The following is a 22560-nucleotide window of genomic DNA, read 5'->3' on the forward strand; positions in this document are numbered from 1 at the left end:
CTTTCTTAAGTTAATACACCGATTAGGAATATGCTCTTAAACACAATTAAGTTGTACGTTTTCTGTCTATAATCAGGAGTAGGTTCCTCGGCAGTTTATCATTGGTCAAGAAACAATTAGAAGAGGGCAGTATTCATGAAATTGCAACAACTCATTAATTAAAAACCATGGGTGATTAGCATCTAAATATTTGGGTCAGTGGTGTTGGGCACATGATATTTCTTTTTTGCGAATTTTATTTTTAAAAATAAAAAATTTTAGAACAAGGGCAATCATCATGAACTTGTAAATACAGAAACTGGTATGATTGCCATCTTTGACACGTTAACATAAGCCTGGGAGGCAATCAAAACACTAAAAGGTAGTTTAATTCCTACTCTCTTCAATGCCCAAACGTGAATGTAGGTTGTCTGGTGCAAAGATCGTTATCGTAAAGATTCTGACACATGTCTGGAAATAATATAACGAACACACAATCTAATATCTGGCCAAGCTAAGCTGAAAATGCTACATGTACCCGAGTGACCATGCGAAGCCTGGGGCTGTATCCTCATCTTAAAGGCTGCAATTATGCGAATTTCCTAGCCCTGCAAATCAAGCTTGCTCCCGTCAAGTAATCAATTTGAAAACGTGATACAGGGCATCGTTTTGTCTCTGTAATGAAATTAAAATATCTGCTGGAATTGGCATGGAGAGTGGGTCTTGTTAGTCTGTACACGCAATAATGCTTCTTTGTAAGACTCTTGTCATGGAAGCACTATACCTATTATTTCTAATCAAAACATGTAGGATCCAATCTTTGACGAAACCTAAACCTGATGAGCATGCTTGGGACAAAAGCCTGTCAAATGAACCAATCGTAAAGACTCGGTATTCTAGAACCATTTTCTCCAACTTTACTTGAAAGCAACATATAAAGCTAAAGCTAATAAATAGCCACCCCAATTCCCTCCTCAATCCACTCATCGATTCTTCTCAACATCTCAGAGTTACAAACAAAAGAAAAATGCCTCTCTCCGTACTTTCCAAATTCTCCATTCTAGCATTCATTGCATCCTTTTTCATATTTTCTGCTCTGGCTCATGATTTCTCCATACTGGGTTATTCACCAGAGCATCTGACTTCCACGGCTAAACTTATTGAGCTCTTTGAATCATGGATATCGAAGCATGGGAAAATTTATGAATCCATTGAAGAGAAGCTACTGAGGTTTGAGGTTTTCAAGGATAACTTGAAGCACATTGACAAGAGGAATAAGGAAATCAGCAGCTATTGGCTTGGGTTGAATGAGTTTGCTGACTTGAGCCATGAAGAGTTCAAGAACAAGTATTTAGGACTCAAATCAGAGGTTCTCAGGAAGAACCAATCACCTGAAGACTTCACTTACAGAGATGTGGCTAACTTGCCAAAGTCTGTTGATTGGAGAAAGAAAGGAGCTGTTGCCCCAGTCAAGAATCAAGGTTCTTGCGGTAAGCATCCTCGCTCTCTGGATACATTCCTGGTCTTCTACGGATCAATGCAGAGCAATTTTTATGACAACATTGGTAAACATGAATGCAGGTAGCTGCTGGGCATTTTCAACGGTAGCAGCTGTTGAGGGCATAAACAAGATCGTAACAGGAAACTTGACTTCCTTGTCTGAGCAACAGCTGATTGACTGCGATACATCTTTCAACAATGGCTGCAATGGAGGTCTTATGGATTATGCATTTGAGTTCATCGTCGCCAATGGTGGACTTCACAAAGAGGAAGACTACCCTTACCTCATGGAGAAAGGCACCTGTGAAGAAAAGAAGGCAGATACAACATTCATAACATTTCACGAAAGTTACACTGTTATGTAAGCAATGGCTTATTTGATTAACCATGTTTGTTGTTCTCTTCAGGAGGAAACGGAGGTCGTGACAATCAGTGGTTACCACGATGTACCAGAAAATGACGAGCAAAGCCTCTTGAAAGCTCTGGCTCACCAACCTCTCAGTGTAGCCATTGAGGCTTCCGGAAGAGATTTCCAATTCTACAGTGGGGTAAGCTTGTTAGCTTTACATAATCTGTAATCATTTCATTCAGCTTACAAGTTTTCTCGCAATCTTGATTTACGCAATGCTGTGGGGTGTTGTTACAGGGTGTATTCAACGGGCCATGTGGAACTGAACTGGATCACGGAGTAGCAGCAGTTGGCTATGGAACCTCAAAAGAGTCAGATTACATCATCGTGAAGAACTCCTGGGGACCGAAATGGGGAGAAAAAGGGTACATAAGGATGAAGAGAAACACAGGAAAACCTGAAGGGCTCTGTGGTATCAACAAGATGGCCTCATACCCTACCAAGAAGTGAAGAAGTGACGTGAAAGATGTAGGTTTCGCTTGTCAAGAAAAACTTCGTTTTCTGCGTTTAAGCCTATTTCCATAGTTCCTTCCTTGTGTTGACCCAATTTGTTGGCCTACTTTTGCCATGTTCCTTCGTTAATAAAAATGGCTAAGAATTTCGTTTGAAAAACTTGGCATGATCTCTTAAATAAGAACGCAAACTCGGGGATGCCAGATTGGCAGATTCCTACCCATTTCGAGAAATAACCTTGGAATCAACAGTACATGGAAATATTTGCAGGCATTCATGCCATTCTCTTGTGAAAATTGAACACATTAATCGGAACAATCTTTTCTTCTTTTGTCACACTGGGAACGAGACCAACCCACCCAATGGGCTTGGGGTCTGGGTTCACCATAAGAAGAGGATAATAAAATAAAAAATAAACGAAAAACCTCTTTCCTCAATTGGATTATATATATGTAAATTATAGACTATACTTCAAAATAACAATATTTGCTTCTCACACGAATTGCCTGGAGCCTACATTCGAGGCCGTATTGAGAACTGCCCAGGCCCTTACCCCCTAACTCCGCAACCAGACTAACGGTGTGGAGGCGCTGATCCACATACAACGGACTCTGTTGGCACACAATATCTATCCTTCGGTTTTGTGTTAGCTATAAGTGGAATGTGGTGGTCACTAAATGTCCATAGAAGGACATTGAAGGACTTTGCTCAGCTTTTAAGGGTAATCTTGACATTTTGTAGATATATATTTATGTATTTTTTTTTACCTTGAAGAATTAAATCAATATAATAGTACATTCTATTTACCAATTTAATTGTAGGCTTTAATTTAAAAAAAAATTTACTCAAATAGAACATTTTCACATGTAATTAACAATATACTAATTTAATTTAACAGAGTCAGGAGACGGCCAGGCCTAAAGCCTCTGGATTGATATTTTTCTGCTAATAATTCATATTAAGAAATATTGAGAGTTCAAGATTACATGCGTACAAGAAAAATTCAAGCGCATGCAAATAGTTTTCAGATTTCATTATTAAGTTTGTAGGCCCTACGACCTAACTCTATTATATGCATTGAATAATTAAGAAATTGGATTTAGAAGTGCAAGCAAAGAATCAGATTATCAACCCAAAACTTCATTGTATTTGAAGACACAATCGTACAGCCGTCCCCCGAGAAACTGGGCAACTTCTTGATGCTTCACCTGTGAGAAATGGCAGAAGAAGATAAACTTTAATGGAAACTCCGCAAAATAACACCAAGTCCTCACTAACTGAGCATCGGGAGGTGATACTATTACCATTCCAATCTTCAGTGAATCGCACTTAAACTGAGCATAAAGATTAGTCTCTATTCCACGACCCTGCGCATGTGCACAAGCCAAAGCAATCAACACATGGATACCGATACCTTAGTTGCATACGGCCTATCCACAAGGATACAACCGAAGCATAGAACAAACAACTGCACTTGCATAGAATAATGATGACCGAACCTAAACCATAAACAGCAACCTTTTTGACCTATTCAACCAATACAAGATTAAAAGATTTTTATCACTGAGCATGTTAATCACTGACTCAATCTCTAAAGAATGAAGTATAATCAACCAACAGTTGACCTATTTAGACTTAAGACTATACATAATACGATTTGAATAGCCAGGGTTCAAGTTTGGCTCATCACGTTCTTAAAGTCATAAACATTTAACAGAAACCAATGATGAAAAATTCCCAACCAGAAATCTGTTGGTCATAACTTCACTAATGTAGTGGACTATAGAAAACCTACCATGCCTTCCAAAATAACTAAGTCTGCATCACTGGCCAGGTAGGCAAGCTCTTGTGATACTCTTGTAAGATCAATAACCTGCAAAAACAGAAGAGGCTCTTACTTCAATAACCAACATACACATTGTTTATTAAGTTGGGATGCATTAGGCAAATAGCACAACTATATCTTACCGGCAAATCATTACCAGAATTGGCAATCAAAAGATTTGAGGTATCAACACCAACAAGCTTGCCATTTTTATCCTTCAACTGGTAAATTAGCAATTAATATATCAGAGTCAATCTCAAAAGAAAAAACAAAATGATCATAATTCTAAAACGTTTTTGTCTCCATCACCTTTGATATAATCTCAACCAGTTCAGGATAAGTTACATCATTGATGGAAGGCAAGTCATTAGCTGCCAACACAACCTGTGCAAAGAGGAAAAAAAGACAAACATAATTCTAGCTGATTTTTCTAATGAATATCTAGCATTAGAGAAGATGATATTTTGTGATCTTGAAACACACTTAAGATTGGTCATACAATAGGAAACAGGGAAATGAATTTTTAAGGACTACCAAATGACACAATAAAGTAAAATCTATTAAGTAATTTGACCTTGTCATTAACAAGAAACCAAACACTGCGAGAAAAGAATACTGACTAACTCAGAATACTATTATTTGGCCTTGATAGTTTAATCTAGTATAAGCGTCCTTTTGTGCAGATACATAGCACTATTAAAGTAATACAGTCATGCAGCTCTATGACACTCTGCAAATATATCACTGAGACAGACGATAAGATGGTTGAAACCATTAAAATACATATGACAAATTTAGAAACTTTGTTTCTTTTTTATTGTTTTGCAGAATTCAAAAGTCAAAAGTCGAGAAACTTAAAAAACACACTTATTTCTGCACATATAACATATATGTCATTGAAAACATACACAAAAAATTTTTGGGGTTTTGAATGCAAACCTGGGTCCCACGTCGGAGCAATTCTCTTGCAAATGACAAAATACCCAAGATTATATCTGCACCAGAGTTATCAACAAAAATGACAGCCTGCCATTGCAAACAAAAAGGATAATTGGTTAGGAGATGACACATGTATAACAGCATCAACTTCTTTCAATTTACTATTTTGAAAAAGTGAGTAGTGAAAAGAGAAAAGATGTCATGTTAAATTCATTGTGTATGGACTTGCCTTTTTCCAAGATTTCTTGCCCCATTTTGCTTTAAAAGTGTCCAAGTCATCAATGACCCAAGGTCGAGGAACAAGATTTTGACAACTAGCCAAAAAGGACATTCCGTCCCTTGAGAAAACCTCAGCAAGCTTCAAAAAGGAAGGGAAAACGTAAGTACCACTGCAAAATTTATCCCTATTATGATATACTTCTAAATTAAAATGAGTATCAATACCAAAAAATCTTCCCAACCAGAATGCATTAGACATGTTATAGCATAGGCTGGACACATGAGAAGATTTTCATTTATCAATGATAGTTCATCCATGGGCCAAGATGATCATGGCAACAATAAAGAAAGACCCCGATTGAAGATCCAAGTAGAAAATGTTACAAAGACAAATTGCTTTTGGGAGCACAAGAAATACATGACAATTTCTATTTTAACAAATAACATAGAGAGCTAAAAAATTATTAAAATCGTGTTGCCTATCTCAGATAGTTGGAATTCAATGCCTTATGGAGATCACTGCTAAACATGGTAAGTTGTGACTAAACTGACTAATATGATATGCCACTAATGGTGAGTGTAAATACTTTTTGACAATAATGATGAGCTGAATGTCACATAATGATTGAACTACCTGTGCAGAACCAAGATCAAATATGTTTCCAGCAAATATTCCTCTAACCAGATTCTCCAGACGCTTCCCTCCATCTTCAATATTATCATTAAGACAAACTACTTCCGGAAATAGGGAGATAGCCTTTGCATTCTCTTCATCCTATTGCAAATTTTCCAAACAAGTAGAAGAATGCCTTTAATAAAACGGGAAAAGCATAAAACACAGGCAACTATATTAACATCTGACTCCGCTGCCCCTCCATTTCCTTCTTTTCTCATATTGCAAGTTCAACAATAGAAATAGTAGATGATTCTCAGATTTATAACAAGTACATGCAGATGATCCTCCAACCACCCACAATGTTGATTTTGGTTGTTTTTCCTTGAAAATATACCAGCTTACTGAAAAGGAAATTAAATTACCGGTATTGTTTGTGCACGATGATATAAAATTCAATCATCCAAGTTAGATAATTATAAATTGGCTTTCTGACTGCTTGCATGTAAAACTACAGTTTTTAGCAATAAAACAAGCTGTATACTTACTTTGACTTTCTTGAATATATCTCTAAATCCCAACTCTCTAAGAACTTGTTCACGAAGTCTGCAGAGAAGCTACAAGACCCAAAAATACCATGAGGACTGCACACATATCTTCAAGAAAAACCAGTCCGAAATCCATAAAGTAATATAGACTAGTTTCAAGAAATCTAACTTACTATACAATCAGGTGGCCCGCCATGGCTTTCAGGATCTTTCTTCAAGTCGTTAAGTATCTCTCCATACCTTCACAAAATTAAGCAAAAACACACACATGAGAAGAAACACTGACAATTGCAGATGCTTATCAGCAACCAATTAGACATGTTTTTATAGAGAGGGAACGATCATTTAAGTTTTCCTAAAGAAAAATGTTCATAGATAAAATCATATCTCCTTTTGCAACGATGGGATCATTTGTAAAGCAATAGAAAGTATAGAGAAAGCACAAGAAATTTAGGGGGTAGAAAAGCCAATACCTTTGAGCAAATTTCTCAGCTTTAGTTGGAGCATCAGCCACAGTAGTATCGCTCTCAGCTCGTTTCCTGCAACAGATTGAAGTAATGAGCAAAACTCTCCGGAAAACACGGGTACTAAAGCATATTCTTTTAATAAAAAAATGCAAAATTTCATGCCTTTAGTTCATCATGACAGCAAAGGAATCTAATTGACAATAAAAAAACCGTAAAATCCATCAAATAATCGCATACAACTAAAGAAAGCAATCAGTAGAGCAGATGAACTTAATCAGAGAAACTCGAAGTACCCAACTTTTTTTAGGAAAAAAAAAAAGAAGGAAACAAGAAAGAAAAAGAAAAGGGGTACTTGAAGGAGGGAATGGAATTGCGGAAGAGGTCGATCCAGGCAATTTCGGTAGGGGTAGCCTTTCGAGGATTATCGGATGGGAATCTGTAGGGGATCGTACATGCCCTGTAGTTGGATTCGATTGGCGTCGTCAGCAATGGAAATGCCACCATCTCTGAATCGCTCTCCATCTTTCCTTCGCCTTTCTTTCTTTCTTTTGTGGGCACAGAATGGGAAAGAGAATGGAGGGAAACACAAAGAAGAAAAACCCACCCTCGGCAAGATATATACTCTTACTATTATGCACGTTTTGGGTGTTTTCTGTGTTTTTTCTCTTCTTCAAAGTAAAAGTAAAAACAAACACGAAATTTAAACCTCCTTCTCCTCCTCTTCTTCTTATTATTATCTTCTTAGGCTCATTTAGATTGTGGTGTTTCTGAAAGTCGATCGTTTCTTCCTCGAATTGGAATATGGCAATCAAACCAATGTCTTTTTCTTTTATACAGTGGTATTATTTTCTCTGTGCATTGGAACATGGCAAAAGTAGTGAAACATGTTACACGACTTATTCACTTATTTCATTCGGTTTAGTCAAGTGAAGCAAATACTATAAATTTAAGATTTTCAAAAAAACTATAAATTAAAGATTTGAGTTACTTTATTTCAGTTTTTTACCTTAGTTAAAGTTTCCTAAACGTTACATAGGTTTAGACGGTAGGCTATGTTGAATTTAGATTTTGCATGGAATATTTCGGAAGCTTGTGTGGCAGCTTAAGAAATTAGTTTTTGTTTAACAACTGACTACATGTTGAGCAGTCCTTGATGAAACATGTAACCTATGCATGCTTGGATGTGATGTTTTTCTTTGTAGACACGTCTATGGTTTGGTGACGAAAGCTTTGTTACTTTGCAGTTTCAAATTTAAGTTCCAAGTGCTTGCATCAGATAGCTCTCTGTGTTTTTTCTTCCTCCTTTTTCCTTGTCTGCTTTCTTCTGTGTTCTTTAATGGCAGTATTTACTGCCTATGCATGTTATTGAAATCTGTTGAAATGGTATCAGAGCTCCCATCCTGTTCTTGAGGGACTTGAATAGCCTTTAAAACCACCAACAATTCTTCAAAACAAGCTCTGAATTTACCCAGAAAACCTCACAAGTACATGGCATCTAGCAGCTTCATGCTTCAGGCACCACCAATCTTCGATGGTGATAATTATCTCATTTGGTTCGTGAAAATGAAAGCATACCTCGGGGCTTTTGGTCTTTGGGATGTGGTGGAGACTGGTGGAGAGCCACCTGCCTTGCCAGCCAACCCCACCATCGCGCAAATTAATCAGCACAATGAGGAAGTGGCTAAACCCTACAAAGCACTGTCCTACATACATTCAGCAGTGACAGACGCTATATTTACTAGAATAATGACTTGTGAGACTCCTAAAGAAGCATGGGACAAGCTGAAGGAGGAGTTCCAGGGGTCGGAAAGGACAAGGCAAAGACAAATCCTTAATCTAATGAGGGAGTTCGAAGTCTTAAAGATGAAGGATAATGAGCCTGTCAAGGAATATATTGACAAACTCGTTCTAATTGTTAATCAGGTGAGGCTACTGGGTGGAGATATGCCAGAAAAAAGACTGATAGAAAAAGTACTCGTCAGTATTCCAGAGAGGTTCGAGTCCATTATTTCTTTCTTGGGGTGGTCTAAGGACCTTTCTAAGCTCACTCTCACAGAGGTGGTTGATGCTCTCCAAGCCTCAGAGTATAGAAGAGCCATAAGGCTTGATGAAATCACTGAAAATGCCCTGCATGCAAAAGAGGAAGGACAGGAAACAAGGTCAGTTTGGTAAAGCTCAAAACAGGAAAAGTAAGTATCAGTCATGTCCCCATTGCAAGAAAAGAAACCATGCAGAATCTAATTGCTGGTTCAGGCCTAATGTTAAGTGTAGATCCTGCAACCAATTTGGCCATGTAGAAATAGTTTGCAAGAAAAAACCCAATCCTTAAAACAAGGCTGCTCAAGCTTCAGAGAAAGCAGAGGCTCGATGACCTGAGATTTAAGCTTGGAGTCTTCAAATCAAATTTGAAGTAGTATTGAACTTAAAATTTGCATGAAGTTCTTTTTGAAGCTTGTGTCACGTGTGGTAGCTTAAGATATTAGTTTTTGTTTAAGAACTGACTGCATGCTGAGCAGTCCTTGATGAAACAAGTAACCTATGCATGCTTGGATGTGATATTTTGCTTTGTACACGTTTATGGTTAGGTGATGAAAGCTTTGTAACTTTGCATTTTCAAATTTAAGTTGAAGTACTTGTATCAGATAGCGTTTAATGTAAGAAGTTTATCAGTTCAAGCTCTCTGTTTTTTCTTCCTTCTTCTTCCTTATCTGTTTTCTTCTGTTTTCTTTAATGGCAGTATTTCCTGCCTATGCATGTTATTGAAATCTGTTTACAGCTATGAGAACCGCAAAAACTTTTAGACTAACAAAATAATCCGGGGATAGCCAGCACAAACACACAAGTATACAAACTGCATAAATATTGCAGGGTTACTTGAAAGATCAAAATTCTGCTTTATGCTAAGCACATGGTGGTGGGATTTGGGTGCCAATGTATTTAGCCCTGACATTTTTACAAGTGGAAGTCGCTTGTTTCTCCCCTGATGCCAGGTCCAAGTGAACATCTTCAAGGTAAATATCCTGGCATGGGATCCCTTTGCTACATTCTAGTGTTACCGCCACTGCAGATGATGATGTTCCCTTTATTTTCTTGAAATATATGTCACTTAGTTTCACTTGAGATGTTCCCTGCACTCAAACATTTGTGGCATATTTGTTGGTCAGTATCTATCCGGATAACTATAGCAGAAATCGTATAGATATTGTCATCTGGACTTACCATTGGGGTGCAAGATGTGAATGGACAATATGCCTGATCGATTATAATCGGATTGGTCACATTGTTCATGTTGATGTTTTCGAATGTCATATTGGTGGCAGCACTTCTGTCTGGAGAGTTAGCCCATGTCTTGATCCTAATCCCATTCGTGGTCCCTGTAATTGTGCAGTCTCTAACCACTAATCCACTTACATCACCTTCATTCCTATATCTTCCCAGACTTCCAACGCTATAACAGGCAATGGCCGTAATAAGTTTTTTTTTTTTTTAAATTTAGTAGCTCAAATTAGAGAATAAAGGATACAATTGTGAGAGATAACAGGAATAGGGTGCAGCAGCAGGTAATGAGGAAGTTAAAAGAGTACCTGATGCCATGACCTGGCCCGCAGCTGATGCTTGTGATGGTGACCTGAGAATTTCCTTGTCCAATAGATATGCAGTCATCACCTGTACCTATAAGTGATCGTGAAAAGTGTACGCTAGAGCTTCGTTCGATATGGATCCCATCTGTGTTAGGGCTATCTGCTGGGGCTGAAATCTTGATTTTACTGCCCTTGAAGTTCTTGCATTCGACAAGAGCCATATGAAAGAACTTGCTATTTACTGAAGTTATGCTTCTTACAACCGTCCTATTCGTCCCCACAAATTTGACATTCTGCAACAAAAAAGACAGTTTTTCCTCATTAGATCTGATCTTTATTCTTGGCTGCAACCTAATATGACATGTAAAAGCACTTAAAACGCTTCATACAGGGTGCATAAAGGCAAACCTCCCTATTCTACGTTTAAGCCCGGGGCCCAACTAGAAGCGTTTGGGAGCAATGCAAGACGCAAAACTACGGACAATTTACAAATACAGTTGATCAGAGCTAAAAGAGTAAAATGTTCAAGGTTAAGGAACGTACAGTTGGAAGAAGTTTGCAGTTAAAGTCAGTGGGGCACCTATTGTAAGGCCATGCTTTGGCACCCTGCCCATCAAAAGTCCCTCCTCCAGTCAAAATTAGCCCCTCCACCCATTTGAATTCAACCCAACCAGCACTATATCCATATTGAGACAAGTTTGTTGTTGCCTTCAGATAACCCTGAAAGTTTCTTCCTCAATCATGGTCAAAATTATGTGGGGAAATGCAAATGGCATAGAAGAAAATAAGCCAGGAGAGTAAGCAGAAGGTACCTTCACACGAACTGTTATTTTAGACACATTTGTGCAGGGGCCTGCGAATTTGACAGGGCCAACCAAGTATGTCCCTCTTGGAATCACAAGGTCTACCTCACCTGTAGCCTGACATGCTTTCTTCCATGCTGCTCTGAAGGCCTGGCAACTTGAAATAGCAAGTTAACAAAACTTTATTTTGGCAAAAATAAGAAATAACATAAACATATGATGGAACTCTCGTGATTCTATCTTGTTTGTTACTCCCACAAATTCAAACTATGCAGCTATTATTACTTTTTGCCTAGTAATTCAATGGAGAAAGAAAGAGTAGGAAACAAACTTTGCTGTCATCAGTCAGTCCATCGGCCCGAGCACCAAAGCTCTTGACATTGAATAAATGAGAGCTCCTTCCCTTGTAATGTGATAACCCAAGCCCCCTTCCATGTTGTTCAAAGCCTTCCATTCCTAAATCTGCACTTCTTGCTCCACTTTCCCCAGCAAAAACAACATTGAAACAAAACAATGAAAGCACCAATAGCAACTTGGTGTGAGTATCAAGGCTCATGTTCCTACAATGTGTTATATCTCCTTGCTGTTCAACCTCGCACTTATTATGACAGTATTCTCTCTCTCGTAGACTTGAGATAGAGTACTGCGATCAGCAAAAGAAAACAGTGCCACACCCACACCCGTACCCGCCCAACTGGGAATGGTTTGAATTTTCAACAAAGGGCGGGCTTCTGGAGTTACCATAACTGCCGTTAACTCCCTCCCACTACTCCTTAACTTGGTTATTAACCGCCTCGTTCAAAGAGAGGTTATAGTAGTCAAAAGAGATGACTTGTTTTCTTTCCATCAATATTCTAGCTCTTCTCATCCTTTAGCAAATCTCTGGTAGTTTACTATACTGGACAAAAAAAAAAAACCATTAAAAATCTTTAGCAAATACATTTTGGGACTAATACAAAGTGCAGTTTCAATATATCTTAAGATCATTCCATTAAACTTGTTATATACCATATTTGGTAAAAACAAATAAGCTTAAGAAAAATTGACACTTGCTACCTTCCATTTCGTTCAAATGCATTCCTTTGCATGCTATGAACTTGTTTTAGTGATTTTGTTTGTTGGGATTTTAATTGGTAGTATTTACCTCATAGCTAATTGTATTAAAATGATTAAAATGATGGGCATGCACCGATTTTCGATGAATGCTAATGGTCAATGATATTTAATGCACTGACAGTATATAATTTTTATATACCATTAAGTTACTGAATCTTTACATCTAATTAATGAAGTATTGTTTTGAAAGAAATAATATTTTTATACGGTTCGACATCAAATTTTAATATTATTTTCTTCAAAATAATATCTCATTAATGAGATGTTAGAATTGGATAGTATGATAATATATAAAAACAATACAATGCCAATACATCAAATATTTTCTAGAAATGAATCATGGAAACGTGATGGCTATAAATCACGACAAGAGCAAAAGCTTTTTCAGCTGGCCCCGGCGAGTGGAAGGACAATGAAGTGAATGCAAGTAGGTTTTATTAGTTTCTTTAGAGTCCCAATCAATTAAATAAAGGATAGACAATAGCATCCTTTCCAGTTTCAACTCTCAAGTGAAAGCAACTCATCTCACTGGAAAAGCCCAAAAATAGAAAACGGCATTTTGGTTCCAATTATTGTATCCATGGCTTCATTTAACAAACCAAGAGCTTTCCCTTGGGCAAAGCAAGGATTTGACATATTGCCTTTGAAAGCAAGAACCCATGTAAAGTCTCAACCATGCTAAATTGCTCAATCATAAGTATCATCAATGAATAAATGTTAAAAAGGATGGTAACCTGTTTAATTTGTCTGGTTAATCCCCAACACCTTTTTCTTCTTTTCTTCATTGAAATGTAATCATACACAGGACACCATCAATAGGTTGTACTGAAAGCAAACCTACATGTACATAATCAATGCATCTAGAATGAACAAAAATTCTAAAATAGCAAACTGGCTATAGCAAATTTGAGAAAAGACATCACTCAAATAATCCCTGCATTTGTTTTCTTCACCTTCTTTACATAGAACCTCATTTCTTTGCCTTTGCGAACCTGAGGCATCTATATTTTTCACCACTTACAGTGATTTCCAGTGCTCCATCTTGGTTATCTTGATTCGACGCTGTTCCCATTAGGACACTTTTCTCTTTTTCAAGGTTTTCTTTTTCCATCTTCAGCCTTGCCTCTTGTCGTGCAATCTCTGCCTGGAAGATTAAAAGAACATTCCAGAATACCACAACATAGTCAAGTAACAGCACAAGTACACACTTATGCAAGCAATATGATGTGCTTCAGATATATCCTGCTATTATGCTAACTCAATCACAATGCTCTAAGTCATTTATGTGCATACTTAACATATATAAGAGAAACTAACACCAATCAATACATGTACAGATGGTTAGACCATGACGAGTTAGGATTTAGAAATCCCTTTACTGTGCCAAAAACACGAACTAATCAAATTCAATTCATATAAGAACAATCACTTCGATTTGAGTTGTAATAAAATAAATGCATGTCAAAACCTAAGCAAAGGACAAGAGGTTCCAAGACATTCAACAAATGTAGCAGATAACGAAGTACAACAAGACTAACAACAATAATTTCAGTGAGGAATTTAGCAATCAGAAGCAGGCCCTGGTAAAGGAGGAAATGGTTCAAGAAGTGAGGCAAGCAAGCTAACAGCCGTAAGCCAGGAGGCACTCATGCATTTCTTATCATCATTAGTGAGGACCAATACCAACAGATGAATGAATGAACCTATTTCTAAAGCCCATTACTTCAAAAGCATATATGGAGATTCCTACACTCAAAAAAGAACATCATCACCCAAAGATACCAGAAATTTACTAACATAAGGCAAGAATTTAAGCAAGTTAGCCACTCATAAAGAACTAACGCATAATAATCATAAAGATTTATCATTTGTCTATATATGAGAAATTGCAGCTCCAACCCAAAAAGAAAGGAAAGCAACCAATTCAAGATTTATCTCAACAACGTTCAACCATCAAAGACTGTCTTCAATATCAATACAAACAACTTGAAAGGCAGCAGCGTAAGCAGGAAGCAGCTAACTTTGGTGCCAATTAACGATGAAATTCTCAAATCCATAATCAACTAAAAAGTTAAAACTTCACACTTTTAATCAGCAAAGAAAAGAAAAGTGCAAAAAAGCGGACCTCGCGGCGAGAGAGCTCGGCCTTCCAGGCGGCTTCACGCTCGGCGACTTCTCGCTCGCGTTCCTCGATGTAACTTTGCATCTCTCTCTCCTTCATTATTCTGTCTTGTATGTCGGCTTCCAACGCCTCTTTCAGCTCTTCCACGAACTTATCCACCACCGCCTTTATTCTCAGCGACATCTCTTTCTACTCTTCCTCCTTCCTCAACTCCCACTCAACCCTTTTTCTATTCTCTTCTCTTTTCTCTCTAACGAACCAGAACTATTACTTACTGCCAATCTCCTTCAGTGGAGTGGATCGAACATCGGAGAAGAGCCGTTTGGCCCCGTTTTTTCAGCGGAAACATTCCATTTTTGTTGTAAAGAATGAATCGAGAGAGCCACCACTAAAGGAAACAAGAGAAAGGAAGAACGGAAGGTATTTCACCGCATCAAGGAAAACTATCGATAAATCGCAGAAAAAGAATTTTTCTTTTTTCTTTTTCAATCAAATAAAGAAAGAATTTTTTTCAATTAAAAATACTCTAATATGCGTGAACAGGGATAGCAACTGATTCCCAACCTTTTGTTTCATTTATGGACCAGGCCCACGTTGGCTTCTCGTCTCATCCTAACCCACCGTTGATTCCTTTAAAACGCTGCGTTCTCTTTCTATTGCTTTCATTCTTCGCATTTTGCAAGAAGCAACATGGCGAGCACCGAAGAATTTCAACTTCGAATACTATTCACTGTTGAAATTCTTGAAAAAGGAAATTAAAATCTGGTAAAACGAAAGACATGAAAGCCGTTTCAGGAAAGCTAAAATACCTAAGAACTTCACCTTCTTCAGTATCGCGGTCTTATTCTCTTACTCCTCTTGCCTCCCATGCTAAACCCAAAAACTCGTCATCATCAACTCTGCTAGATGAATTCGTAAACTTCTGTTACCAAAGGGACCTTTCCAGGGCTATGAAAGCCATGGCTGTCATGGAAAGGCACGGAATTTATGCCGATTCTGTCACCTACTCTGAGTTGATCAAGAGCTGCTTAGCCCGCAACGCTGTTGAACAAGGCAAACTCGTTCACAAGCACGTTTTCTCAAATGGGCATCAACCAAAAACGTTTCTTGTTAACATTCTCATCAATATGTATGTTAAGTTTAACTTATTAGAACAAGCGCGGGCTTTGTTCGACCAAATGCCTGAGAGGAATGTTGTTACTTGGACGACCATGATATCTGCCTATGCTAATGCCAAGTTAAGTGTCAAGGCCTTGGAGTTTCTTGTTTTAATGCTTAGAGAAGGCGTGTTGCCTAATATGTATACTTTTTCTTCGGTTTTGAGAGCGTGTGATGGGCTAGTCAATCTTAGGCAGCTTCATTGCGGTATAATTAAGGTGGGGTTAGAATCTGATGTTTTTGTTAGGAGTGCTCTTATTGATGTTTATTCAAAATTGGATAAGTTGAAAGATGCAGTTTGCGTTTTTAATGAAATGCAAACTAGGGACTATGTTGTTTGGAATTCAATTATTGGAGGGTTGGCACAGAATAGTGATGGTGATGAAGCTTTAAATCAGTTTAAGAGGATGAAAAGAGCTGGCTTTTCAGCTGATCAATCGACCTTAACAAGTGTTTTAAGAGCTTGTACCGGGTTAGCTCTGCTAGAGGTAGGGAGGCAAGTCCATGTACATGTGTTAAAGTTTAATGTAGATTTGATACTTAACAATGCACTTTTGGATATGTATTGTAAGTGTGGCAGTTTGGAGGATGCAAAGTCTGTTTTCGAGCGGATGGTAGATAGAGATGTGATTTCATGGAGTACTATGATTGCAGGGTTAGCTCAAAATGGTTACAGCCGAGAGGCATTAAAGTTCTTCGATTTAATGAAAGCTTCAGGTGTGAAACCAAATTATATTACTATCCTTGGGGTTCTGTTTGCTTGCAGCCATGCCGGACTTGTGGATGATGGGCGGTATTATTTTCAATCAATGAAGAGACTTTATGGTATTGATCCAGGAAGGGAACACTATGGTTGCATTATTGATCTTCTTGGAAGGGCTGGCAAGCTTGATGAGGCAGTCAAGTTGATTCACGAAATGAAATGTGAACCAGATGCGGTGACATGGAGAACTTTGCTTGGTGCATGCAGGGTTCACCGTAATGTGGATCTAGCTATATATGCTGCTAAACAAGTTCTAAAACTAGATCCTGAAGATTCAGGGACATATGTACTGTTGTCCAATATTTATGCAAATTCTCAGAGATGGGAGGATGTCTCTGAAATCAGGAGGGCAATGAGACACAGGGGCATCACAAAGGAGCCAGGCTGCAGCTGGATTGAAGTGAACAAGCAAATTCATGCTTTTATTTTAGGGGATACGGCACATCCAAAAATCAATGAAATCAACAGGCGGCTAAATCAGTTAATTCACAAATTAATGGGAATGGGCTATGTTCCAGACACAGATTTTGTCCTGCAAGATCTTGAGGGGGAACAGAGAGACGACTCACTTCGCTATCACAGTGAGAAGGTGGCAATTGTATTTGGTTTGATGAGTTTGTCAGCCGGAACTGCTATTAGGATCAGGAAAAACCTTAGGATCTGTGGAGACTGTCATAACTTCGCAAAGTTTGTAGCAAAGATGGAGTGTCGACTTATCGTCATCAGAGATCCTATTCGTTACCACCATTTTCAGAATGGAGTATGCTCCTGTGGTGACTATTGGTAGCAAATGATGATGTGGTTCACTGACCCTTGCTAGTCAATTTTATAGAGTAACGAGTTTGACTTTCATTCAAATTACAAATGACGCAACAAGTTCCTTTGAAGCAAGACTCTTGGTCCAACTGCAAGATAGCTTTCGTGCATGTATAGAGGCTCTCGAAAATAAAAACTGAAAAAAGAAAAAGGAGGGAGGCGAAGAGAATCCAGAAGAGTGAAATATATAGCTTGGCACTCTCAAAAAGTAGTAGCATTCTTTATTATTTGTGATCTGACGTTTATTAACAGGTTAATAAATTGATAGTAACGATCATTGCTGATAATACTGTCGATCTTGAATAGCCATTGAGCTCAAAGACGGAAAACTGTAAGGAGGTGATTGTGGTCAAACATCAGATGCTCTACTAGGATAATCGTTGAACTATCCATTAAATGGGTCATTCCATCGTAGACTTATTGTTAACATCATCCAGGAAGTTACATGATGAACCAGCTATCTTCAGCATAAATAGGAGTTTGATACATTATTAGGAGATACCCAAACGTTCACTCCTCTTATGGTACAACGAGGCAGAGAGAGAAACTATCCCTTGAGCATGAAGATGTGCTTTGCTGGTCCCTTACAACTCGTCCCTTGAAACTGCATCTCTTCCAGGTGGGATATATGATGTATAAGCTTTAATTATAGACTCATACACATCAATTCCTCTCAAGTACTCGGCTTGGTTTAGAAACTGCAATAAGATAGAAAACACAACAGTCAGATCACATGCTGATAGTTCCTAGCACCCTAATATGCTATGCGTACAGCCCAAAACGTATTCATCAAGTTCATTAGTTGTTTTAGTGTCAGATTTTAAAGCTACTTGGCATTGCATGGTTATAAATATTGTTAAGGCAAGACAGAACAACAAAGTTAAAAGACAATAATCTAGCAAAGAACAAGGGAGGTTTGCCTGGCAGTAATTGGTCAGTAACTGCTTGAAATTTTCAAATGGAACCAGAACAAGAAAAAGCAACACAATGACAAGGCTTTATATCAAGGACAATCCTCCACCGATCAGAATAACAAATGGCAGCAATGATAGGCTATCTATTGTCATTTACACTTAGGGTACTAAGGAAAATGATTTAAGAGGGCAACCATCTCTATTGATTGGCTCTGCGCAGAGCCGCACACCAATAAAAAAAAACAGAAGAAAAGAATGAAACCTGGTCTTTAAGATTCCAATGATACAAATCCAGTTGATTCATGAACTGCTGCCATGGTCAAAAAACCTCAGCAGTGAATGACAACTGAAGGGGGCCCAAGGTTCTTCATCATCCACATGCATAACATAGGAGATCACCTTGGTCTAACTCATTCAGAAATTGGAATTCTTTTTATACTATTCATATTAGGAAAAGGTTAAAATTATACGCTTGCAGTTCACTTCCCATTAGGTACTGCTTGCAGCAGAATTCAAAAATGAACATGAGTAGATATTGTCTTACAAATACTCAATGAAAAATCCCTTGTGGTTAACAGTACTTTGGTTCAAGCTATTTGCAACCGTACTACGTGCATCATATAAAAAAGTATCATCCTGCAAATTATCCATCATAAACCCCTCTAATCCCCCCAAAATATATTAAAGAAAAAAACATGCATCAGATTCTTGGGTAGGAAGAACAATGGTCAACATAGGACAATAATGATACAAGATGTACCTCATTATGATCATGAAGCAGAAGAGGAGTGTTAGCCATAGGTGAAAAACCAATAGCTGGCAGGCCCAGTTGCCGAAAATAGCGAGCATCTGTTGAGGCAGGAAATATCTCAGGCTTCCCAATCTTTCCATTAGCTTTCTTGATAGCTTCTTCCAACAGAGTCCACCATGGATTAGACTTGTCAATTGCAGTTTGTAGTGGTCTTCCCAGGTTATCATGTAGAGTTCCCTTTTGCTTAAACTGCCAAAAAAATAATCAGTCCACAAGGCAATGGAAAACTACTTAGATTTATGAATAGAATTTGTGGCATGCAAATGGCCAAGTACCATGCGAAACTCCTACAAGTGGGTAGCTGTTACAATCCATTTCTTTTCCTCATTTAATTACCTTTTTAACTCATATGATCTCAAGCTGATATACATGCCCCCCTCTCTCTCTTAATAAAAAAAAAAAAAGGGTGGGGGAAGGGGGGGCCAGGGGGGAGTTGTTTAATGTCATATTTCAATGGAACAAGCAGGGGGGAAAACTGAATTAACTGTAAGATGTAATCATATTAATTTCAGCATTGCAGGACTTCACGAAATGTGATGGTAAAAGTTTCCAAAACATACTACACCACTCTTTTATCATATTACCAAAGACCAACATTTTTCTGAGAGAGAAATGAGTCAATGTGTCTACCTCAAATGTCATGTTTCGTGAAGCAGGAGCCCATTCCTCAACTATCCGTTTCTCCAATGATTCTGCATTAGCAGTTGGTGGTATTCGAATATCAAAACCAGCTTCTGCTTCTGATGGCTGCAAATTCATGACAAAACCCTGGCAAACAAACAACAAAGAACACGTGCAAGTCAGAGACTAAAATCAAGATATCACTAATTTTTTCTATTAATATAAACAGTATATGTATGGATTCAACATGGATGAGTTAGAGACTAAAATCAAGATATCACTAATTTTTTTTTTATTAATATAAACAATATATGTGTGGATTCGACATAGATGTGAACGGAATGATCATAATGGGAAGGAGAAAGATGGGCTGAAAGGCCTAACTGACCATGCATTAAATGATTGAGCATTTTTAATATAGGAGGTTTAATCTCTTAGGCAACTCCAGTGCTTAAGTTGACTATGCTATAAGATTAATGCACATTGTTTGCCGTCTTCAATGAAACAATGCAAGCATGCTACAGCTTTGCAAATTGACAGGTAACATATCTAACAACTACTTATCAACCCTAAAGACTTCAAATTGATACATGAAAATCAATTTTTCAATTGCTCAGAATTTATTTATGTTCAAACAACGCTCACGACATACATCCTCGGTCCAGCCAAGCCTACCAGGATGCCTTATATTAGGTTCCACAGAGTCTGCATATTATGTCTTCTTTTAAAGATTCATACGCTAATAATTTTTTAAAAAACATTTAGATTATCCATTTGTGTAATATTTCCCAAGTGTTTGAGGAAAGAAATTGTTGAACTAAATTAGAAGAAACTCATTACGACTTTTGGCAATTGGAATAAGGTTTTGATGCACCAAAACCAGCTCAAGTCAGTAAAGCGAAACTGGCCAAGCAAAAGTCAGTAAATCTATCTGTATAGATACCGCATAACACATATGCAATACTAGACAATCCTTGACAGATGCAACATGGGCTAAGTGTTCTGTGCTTTTATGATAAAAATCTGGAGCTAAACTGTTAACAGAAAACAAATTTAGCTTGGGAACAGTTCAGCAATATCTAACTGAAAGAATAATGCATGTAAATTAACTACAGTGAACAAAACAAGCAAAAGGTTTCAGCCTTCAGAATAATGCATCTAAATTTCTAAAGACTTACAGTGGGAGAAGGTATGCCAGCCTTCAGAAAGGCCATGTTAACCGAAATGACTTCTCCTTCAGCCTTCAAACCTGCCTTGACCAAATCAAACTGCGAAGCCCGGAACCTCCTGATACTCTCAATGCTCTTGAAAAGGTTCTCCATTGCACTATTGTCGTAAAGCTTCGCTCCATGTCCAGGAGCTCCAGTAGCCTTTATCACCAGCCACCATGGAGTCCTCTCCCCATAGAATAATCTATAATTCTCATCGGGCGAAGCCAACCCTGTTTCTCAAAACAGATATTATCATCACAAAAGAGAGAGCTGGAAGACCAATTATCCAAAAGTCTAAAGCTCAAAATAGCCAACTATTATATATAAAGTATAATAGGCCCTCACGTGTAAGCTAAAGAAGGAACAAGAAGCATTCCATGCAATACTAATTAGCGAGGGAGAGGTTTCGAGAATTCGAAGAGTTATTAAGTATGACATTTTCATATCTGACTTCAATCAGGCCTCATTATCAGCCTTTTTCAACATGGTACTGCATGTTTTTAAGACACATAAATTTCAAAAATTACTTAAATCCCGTTACCTTCATCAAGCACTACATCAACATTCAAATCCTTGAAGATATCAGAGTAAGCTAGCTTCTCAGCACCATCATGGCCACCAATCTCCTCATCAGGAACAAACGACAAATAAAGAGACCGTTTTGGGTGAAACCCAGAAGACTTCAACCTGCGAATAGCCTCCAGATACTGCATGCCAACGCACTTCATATCCTGGGTGCCTCTGGCAAAGATATTGCCTTCTCCATCGATGTGGGCCCCAAGAGGAGGATGGACCCACTTTGAATATTCAGAGGGGACGACATCGGTGTGAGAGTTAAGAAGTACAGAGGGAAGTGAAGGGTCGGAGCCGGGCCACTTGAGGAGAACAACTGGTTTGCCTTTGACGAATTCTATGACTTGGGACTCTAAGGAGATGGAATTAGCTTGGGATAGGATGAAGTGGGTTGATTTTTGATAGTCTGGGGATGGTTGGGCTGTGTTGATTTGGAGGTATTCTTGGAATCTTGATATGATCCTGGATTGCTCATCTTGGTTCGGCGCTGTCGTTGAATTCGTGAGGCCTAGAAGTAAAGAAAGGAATAGTAGATGAAGAAGGAGAAAATGAAGATTGAAGTTACAAGGTTTTTCCATTGATTCACTCGCTTCTTCAGTCTGGCTCTCAGCTGTAGGCGCAGTGATTCTGATTAGTAGTTGTCTATTTACAGGGAAGAGCTGCAGTGTGGTCTTTGTCTTTCTTTTTTATTCCTTCTCCTTCCATTTTAATTAAAAAAACAATATTAATTATATTTTAAATTTTTTGTATTTTGAGGGAAAATAAATTTACGTAAAAAAGAAAAAATGATAACTTTTTCCCTTTTTTTACATGTGAAAAAAAAATTAATTTTCATAAAAAAATGAAAAGATATGTTCTTCCGTAATTTTATATTTGTAATTATAATCTTTTTTGAATTTTAAGTAATTTCCCTACTCACGATCTAAAATTTAAGAATTGATATTAATAATTGATATAGATTATGACTAGATCTTGTGGTACTCATTTTATGAGTTAAAAAAAATTATTCAAGCAAAAAGTAAGCTTTTTAAATATACAAAAAAAATAATTATTTTAAATTTAAAAACAAACAATAAGTGTTTTTTTTAAATAATTAGTTACGAAAGTGATAGGAGTAAT

The 22560-nt window shown here is 37.8% G+C and overlaps 7 protein-coding genes across 9 annotated transcripts; 3 read left to right on the forward strand and 4 right to left on the reverse strand.

Annotated features, from left to right (window-relative positions):
• Nucleotides 966–2577, forward strand: LOC18608377 (cysteine protease XCP1). Its single transcript, XM_007043030.2, has 4 exons — nucleotides 966–1469; nucleotides 1561–1796; nucleotides 1887–2027; nucleotides 2126–2577. Exons 1-4 carry the CDS (start codon nucleotides 1007–1009, stop codon nucleotides 2336–2338), a joined length of 1053 nt encoding a protein of 350 aa, XP_007043092.2. The 5' UTR covers nucleotides 966–1006; the 3' UTR covers nucleotides 2339–2577.
• LOC18608378 (uncharacterized protein At2g17340) lies at nucleotides 3248–7674 on the reverse strand. The gene is made up of 12 exons (XM_007043031.2): nucleotides 7305–7674; nucleotides 6959–7024; nucleotides 6659–6725; nucleotides 6486–6554; nucleotides 5959–6099; nucleotides 5335–5463; nucleotides 5106–5192; nucleotides 4476–4550; nucleotides 4310–4387; nucleotides 4137–4214; nucleotides 3646–3708; nucleotides 3248–3549 (listed from the first exon to the last, which is right to left on the reverse strand). Exons 1-12 carry the CDS (start codon nucleotides 7472–7474, stop codon nucleotides 3469–3471), a joined length of 1104 nt encoding a protein of 367 aa, XP_007043093.2. The 5' UTR covers nucleotides 7475–7674; the 3' UTR covers nucleotides 3248–3468.
• On the forward strand, nucleotides 8441–9124 carry LOC18608379. The gene has a single exon (XM_018114872.1). The coding sequence runs from the start codon at nucleotides 8441–8443 to the stop codon at nucleotides 9122–9124; it is 684 nt and encodes a 227-aa protein (XP_017970361.1).
• LOC18608380 (exopolygalacturonase) lies at nucleotides 9775–13275 on the reverse strand. 3 transcript variants are annotated; one of them, XM_018115353.1, is made up of 7 exons: nucleotides 13187–13275; nucleotides 11668–12234; nucleotides 11346–11486; nucleotides 11077–11253; nucleotides 10537–10826; nucleotides 10172–10400; nucleotides 9775–10080 (listed from the first exon to the last, which is right to left on the reverse strand). In XM_018115353.1, the coding sequence occupies exons 2-7, from the start codon at nucleotides 11890–11892 to the stop codon at nucleotides 9853–9855; spliced, it is 1290 nt and encodes a 429-aa protein (XP_017970842.1). In that variant the 5' UTR covers nucleotides 11893–12234; nucleotides 13187–13275; the 3' UTR covers nucleotides 9775–9852. The 3 variants fall into 3 exon arrangements, with proteins under 3 accessions (XP_017970842.1, XP_007043095.1, XP_017970843.1); XM_007043033.2 differs by having other exon boundaries at nucleotides 11668–12229; nucleotides 13187–13260; XM_018115354.1 differs by lacking the exon at nucleotides 13187–13275 and having other exon boundaries at nucleotides 11346–11493; nucleotides 11668–11760.
• LOC18608381 lies at nucleotides 13115–15084 on the reverse strand. The gene is made up of 2 exons (XM_018115356.1): nucleotides 14578–15084; nucleotides 13115–13596 (listed from the first exon to the last, which is right to left on the reverse strand). The coding sequence occupies exons 1-2, from the start codon at nucleotides 14755–14757 to the stop codon at nucleotides 13423–13425; spliced, it is 354 nt and encodes a 117-aa protein (XP_017970845.1). The 5' UTR covers nucleotides 14758–15084; the 3' UTR covers nucleotides 13115–13422.
• LOC18608382 (pentatricopeptide repeat-containing protein At2g03880, mitochondrial) lies at nucleotides 15279–17588 on the forward strand. The gene has a single exon (XM_007043037.2). It carries the CDS (start codon nucleotides 15354–15356, stop codon nucleotides 17280–17282), a length of 1929 nt encoding a protein of 642 aa, XP_007043099.2. The 5' UTR covers nucleotides 15279–15353; the 3' UTR covers nucleotides 17283–17588.
• LOC18608383 (aminoacylase-1) lies at nucleotides 17686–22106 on the reverse strand. The gene is made up of 5 exons (XM_007043038.2): nucleotides 21410–22106; nucleotides 20836–21098; nucleotides 19667–19804; nucleotides 18986–19225; nucleotides 17686–18009 (listed from the first exon to the last, which is right to left on the reverse strand). The coding sequence occupies exons 1-5, from the start codon at nucleotides 22017–22019 to the stop codon at nucleotides 17896–17898; spliced, it is 1365 nt and encodes a 454-aa protein (XP_007043100.2). The 5' UTR covers nucleotides 22020–22106; the 3' UTR covers nucleotides 17686–17895.

This window comes from Theobroma cacao, chromosome 2 (assembly GCF_000208745.1).
Source record: "Theobroma cacao cultivar B97-61/B2 chromosome 2, Criollo_cocoa_genome_V2, whole genome shotgun sequence".
Lineage (NCBI taxonomy): Eukaryota > Viridiplantae > Streptophyta > Magnoliopsida > Malvales > Malvaceae > Theobroma > Theobroma cacao.